The sequence below is a fragment of the Salvelinus sp. IW2-2015 genome, linkage group LG16 (assembly GCF_002910315.2).
Source record: "Salvelinus sp. IW2-2015 linkage group LG16, ASM291031v2, whole genome shotgun sequence".
Lineage (NCBI taxonomy): Eukaryota > Metazoa > Chordata > Actinopteri > Salmoniformes > Salmonidae > Salvelinus > Salvelinus sp. IW2-2015.
The window spans coordinates 30,300,035-30,306,034 of NC_036856.1; the positions used below are offsets into that span (position 1 = coordinate 30,300,035).

At 40.8% G+C, this 6,000-nt stretch overlaps 1 protein-coding gene across 4 annotated transcripts in view; it reads left to right on the forward strand.

Moving 5' to 3' along the window:
- The window catches only part of LOC111975802 (CMP-N-acetylneuraminate-beta-1,4-galactoside alpha-2,3-sialyltransferase), an 89,136-nt gene that overhangs the window by 78,789 nt on the left and 4,347 nt on the right, over positions 1-6,000 (forward strand). For all 4 annotated transcript variants that reach the window (XM_024004400.2, XM_024004399.2, XM_070447652.1 and 1 more), the window contains one exon: positions 4,585-4,731. In XM_024004400.2, coding sequence (XP_023860168.1) covers positions 4,585-4,731 — 147 coding nt within the window. The remainder of the gene's footprint in view (positions 1-4,584; positions 4,732-6,000) is intronic.

A 6,000-nucleotide genomic window follows, 5' to 3' on the forward strand; every position in this document is an offset into this window, starting at 1 on the left:
TACTGGGCTTAGTTTGCTTAATTTGTTACATGATGTTCAGTCTGCCTTCAAGTCAAAAGGGSCCTATGTTAAACAATAAATATGTTAATATGTTTTCACAGGGCTATGGCTTGAAAACATACCTAAATTCAGGGATGGAAGGTGTCGCTGTACTCCTAATTATCCCATTATCGAAGCCGCGAAATAGAGAAGATTGAAATACTGCTCGTTTTTCATTAAACTGCCTCTTTTCGTCAGCATGCTAGGCTAGCTAATGCTAAAGCATCCCATTAAATTCTACAACACTTCCGGCAGCAACTTTAGATTAGGGGCTGTAAAACTGTTTATCAATAATTAGTAAATGGTTTATAAGGATCTACATGAATCATCAACTGAGATATTAGTAAGTGCTCACATTTATAAATGCAATCATTAACAATAAACAATTATAAACTGGGTTGTTCAAGCCCTGAATGTTGATTGGCTGAAAGCCGTGGTATCTGAGACCATATAGCACGGGTATGACAAAACATTTATTTTTACTGTTCTAATTATGTTTGTAACCAGTTTATAATAGCAATAAGGCACCTCAGGAGTTTGTGGTATATGGCCGATATATGGCCATGGGCTGTATCCAGGCACTCCACGTTGCGTTGTGTCTAAGAACAGCCATTAGCCGTGGTATATTGGCCATGTACCACAGCCCCTCGTGCCTTATTGCTTAAATATACCATTCATGACATACTGTATATAAATACATTTATATGTATATAAATGTTGTGTCAAACCATTAATCAACCATTACATTTTTTAAATATATAATATTATGAGTTTACAATAACTCCTTTACAACAGGTTTATAAGTACATTATTAATAATTTACAAATTGTGAACATACTATGATCAAACACCTTATAAATGATCTTATAAATAGTTGAAAATAGTGTTTATAAATGTGTATTTACAGATTGCTWATTGACATTTACAAATGTAGGAATAATTATTAATAAATGYTAAGTAAACTCTTTACAAACTGTTTAGAAATTGTTTATTTTAAGGGACCTAAATATAAAGTGTTACCAGTCCAAGTAACAGATTGGAATAGTTTCGATGTTATTATGTTATTTATATGTGACCCACCACTTGGATTCCTTTGTATGTAGCAACATTTGAAATTGTGTTTTTTACATTGGATAAAAGTAGAGACTGCAGTTGAGGAACAATGGGAAAGTAATTCTGCTTTGAAAGTTGATTAACTTGTAACCCCACTTTTGTGAAAATGGCCGTGYATGTTTTGGTACACGTACTGGAGAGCTCTTCTTTGTCAACACCCGTTCAGCATCGTTCACACCCACTTAAGCCTTAGCCCCACCCATCTCTTTAAGGAATCACAGTGTAGTAAACAACCAAAGATTTCAAGACTAAAAGTGGTGAAAGTTGTAGTAAAAATACACTTTATCTAGACCTTGGCCTATATCCTAATCTGACTTTGGTGCACGTCATGTTGTTCTTCACATTACCGTCTCTGGTAAACACACACTATATCGAATTAAATCAAAGTGTATTTGTTACATGCACAMGAAACAGAATGTGTTAACAGTACAGGGAAATGGTTACTTGCATAGTGGAGTCTTTTGTTTAGACATGTAGCTAGCTAGCTAGCTAGGTAGCTAAACAATAAACCATAATCCCAACTCTAATGCCCCATTCAATACAACTGGGACCTCTGAAAAAAACTAGCTCTGGCTGGGAAAAATTGATTTGAACAGTTATCCAACTCGGGAATTCCACTCGGGCCTCTTTCTAGAACTCTGACTTTCTGACCTGAAAATCACTGATGTCACGATTTGACCTCGTATTTTTCAGAGTTCCTAATTGTTTTGAACGCAGCAATAATACCTTGCATAAATCTGCAGGTAACCAACTAGGTTCAATGTTACCTAGCTAATATAAAGCTATAACTAGCAATGCAAATGGCTTTCTGAGATACGAATAATATTACTACACAGATCATACATGTAACCTTAGCTTGCGAGCCAGCCAGCTAATGTTAGCTAGCTAACAGTACGCTTTAACTTGCAATGAAAATGACTTTCTGACCAAATTAGAAAGGTATAATATCTGAAAATGTAGCTAGACTCTTACTCGTATACATGGATGAACGCTTCTCCCTCTTTGTCATGGATACCATGGTTGCCCTTAGTTTGAAGATGTCATCCGGAGACAGGTGTTTTATACAACAGCCTCCTGTGTTCTCTTTTGGACTCTCTCCGTATTTGGCAATCACCTCTCTGCTTCCACCGGGCATTCCACTGATTTCAAAACTCTGTCAACGTCTTCCATGACAACGACACCGTTTCTTCCCCACCGTCATCAGAAGACTACAATTTCTGGTTCAATGAAAATGTTTTTACCTAAATCAGGGATTTCCTCATTGTCTGATTCATTTTCAGAGTCAGAGAGAGTCAGCATGGAACGATCGTCCTCCAGAAAGTAGTCCATCATAGCTTTTTCCCACTGATCTTGGTCGATAGCGCTATTAACTTCAGGGCAGCAATGTTGAGCGGAGTAGCAAAACTTGTTAAATTTTTTAAAACAAAGGTAGAAAGGATTATCCACACATACTGAGCAGCTCATGTTATAGACGCATGCTACATGGCAAACCCAATCCGAAATCATCTCTCGGCATGTCCAGCACATCCATTATCTCAGCCAATCATGTCTAGCAGGAAGGTTCCTGTATTTTTCTGTGGCTTAACCAACTAGGCTCGTAATTTAACAATGTTATTCGTATTTACAGATGGCATACAAGTTTGTTATTAAGGCACACATGTTCCAGAAGGCATTTCTGCCAAAAAACACATTTTGATAAAAAAATTAAACGTTCAAATGCCTCCCCTGTGAGATAGTGACATGCGACATACGCCTGCCTACCTTCTTGAAACGGGTCACATATTTGAGTAGCATAAGATTAATTAATTGATCAATGTACCTSCAAAAACATAGATATTGAAACAAACAATTCAGAAAATCAACCTGTATTAGAGCATATTGGGAAATATGATAATGATGGGCGTGGTTTGGGTTCAACTCTGATAACTTAACACCAACATTGGGGTTATTTTACACCACTGAGTGTTAATTTAACTCTTGAATCAACACTAGAAATGTTACACTGAAAAATCAGCACAAGTAACACTGACCAGTTTGCTGTGTGCTATGAAAGGGACCCATCTGCAGGCTTCCATACGTTCAAGAACCTTTTAGAATTCTGAAGAACCGTAGATGCCACGTCAAGAACACCACACTGAACTGACAGGTTCTTTATCGGGCAAGAGTTCTCCAAGAGCTGAGGAAGAACCATTTCAGAACCATTTCAGAACCAGAACCATTCGGTCCTGTTTTCAGTGTACCCTAACACACTACAGACATACAACAGCCCCTCCAGGTGCCTTAGTTGGCTCTGCTCTGCTCTGGGTGCTCCAGATGTCTCAGCAGCAATGAGTCAGAACACAAACTAACACTGTTTACTGTTAGAGTCCCGTTTGGATGTCAGCACTACTGGAACTAATATGAGCCAATGCCATGCCTCCAATCTCAGGAATTCAAAGATAATGTACACAAATTGTGTTCATTGATGTCCTTAAATCTTTAATAGCTATGCTGCAAGGGGGCATCAAAATCAAGCTCAGAATTGTGCAGTTTGTGATACCCCCTCCTGACGGAATGTTGTCATGGAAGTGTGAATTGAGGCTTTAATAATCAAGACGCGAATACTAGTGAGCAACAGAACAGTGTGTACACAACACAGTCCTGTTTACCTGCGAAGATGCCCTTCCCTCCGTGGAGAGAGCAAGGACCTGAGAAGCATCGACCTGAGCTGGAGATGTACTGTAGAGGCTAGAGGTAGTTGGACCTTTTTATCAACCAGTAGCTTTTCAATAGCTGCTAGAGAAGACACCCTTCCTTGTTGTAACATCCACACCTATAGAGGGCCATGGAGGGAGCATGGACCTAGGCTGGAGATGTACTGTAGAGGCTGGAGGTGGTTGGTTTTAATCAGCCACCATGCAGTACGCCTGCTGCTATGCTAGCAGGATTAGCCATGTCTGTCATTCACAGAGCTAGCCACAGGGCTGTTGACCTGCTGCCTTCAGCCTGACACAGGGTCTGCCACAGTGTGTCTGTCAGAGGGAGAGTGGAGACCTTCAGCACCACAGATACACCTGCAGCAACTCCCTCAAACACCCAGACAGCTGATAAGTTCACTTCGTTCCTACCGGGATGTCCAGCTATCTCAAGCAGCAGAAGTTCAACAGCACAGAGAGCGGGAGAGAGAGGGAGAGTGAGAGTGAGAGAGTGACGGGGGAAGAGAGAGAGGACGTTTTCCTTTCTCTCACCAGCTCTGTTAACAAAATAAATTGCCATTGTTTCCTTAATCTAAATGTYCCATGACTAGGTCTTTCAAAGTTCCATTCCATGTGTTCTGTTTTGGTAACCTTTTTACATTTCCCTTTAGTTACCCCATGTTCTATTCCTCCAATAGTTCTACTGCTATTCTGTCCTGTTTCAGGGAACATTTGTCTTCTCTTCTGTGTTTTCCAGAATATTCCGACACTGGGGACGGTTGCCATAACAATGGCCCTCCATAACTGTGATGAGGTAGCCGTGGCTGGATTTGGCTATGACATGAGCACCCCTCACGCCCCCCTACACTACTACGAGAAGATCAGGATGGCGGCCATCAAAGAGGTACCACTGACGTGACGACTGACGCCAGCCATTTACCACTCTTAAGGTTCACATTGGGGCCTTGACACACACTCACACACACACTTACACACATCATGGAACGAAAAATGTAATGTAAATTGTAAAACAATGCCTTCATCTGACCATGAGGTCACACTGACCAAAAGCAGAAGGTTTGTTTAGGTTTTTAGCAGAGCCCTGTTCAAATAAAGGAAGCTGAAAGAGGGGCATGTGTACTGTATGCTGTCAGTCTGATGGGTAACTATGGATGAGGTTTGTGTCATCCTTACCCAGCAACTCACCGCTCACCTACATGTTCACACACACGCACACACACACACTCCATACTGCATCAAAGTGAGAAGAACTGATGGCTTAGTTTGGTGCCAATGTCAAAATAACTCCATTAAGAGAAGTGTTTATAAACGTCTTGTAAAACAGGAGGGACATTTAGAGACAAACTGACCTGAATATTTGAACCATGCACTGTAATTCTAAACTATTTCCAATGAAACCCGAGTCATTCATTCTAGAGACTTTACTGTGTAGTGAACAGGTGTCGGATGGATGTTTGGCTATATCTAGACAGACTCAGATCTGCTTTAAGTCCACTCACTCAGACTTAGACTTGTGTGAGGTGAGGTGTTAGTCTCTGTGAAAGGGGTAGGTTGACCTGAAAGATACAGACAGACAACCTTGTAGGGAATCACAGTTGTTCATGTCATGAATACTATAAAGATCTTTATCTCATCTTTGGTTGCAGTGATTCATTCCTGAAGTGAGTCATTCAAGCCCTCATTCCAGAAGGCTATCCTACTAAGTTTGTGAAAGCGCTATGACAAGTTTAGATTTTGAAAGGGTTAAGTTGTGAAAGGGATGGTTTATGAAAGAGTTAGGTTGATCTGAAAGAGACAAACAGACAACCTTTTATGTCACCTGACTGTGTGTTGCCGTGGTATCGTCTGTTCTCTGAACCCTTAGTTACCGGAACAGAACAGCAACATCCATCCATCCATCCGCCCACTCACAGTCAACAGCTATGAACCATACAGCCAGGGCTGTGTTGGTATGTTAGCATTCCCTCCTAAGCGTGTGTCTCTGTCTCCCTTTAAACTGTCTACCAACATCCTCTCTGTTTAGCTTGCCTAGTTTACTTCTATGCAGGGGAAGTTTACACTGACCTTTCTCTCCTTATTTAATAGCCTTCTCCAAGAGTCTTGTGGTTTCTCTCTAATGTTCATCGTGTTACTTCCCAGTTCCCACCACCAC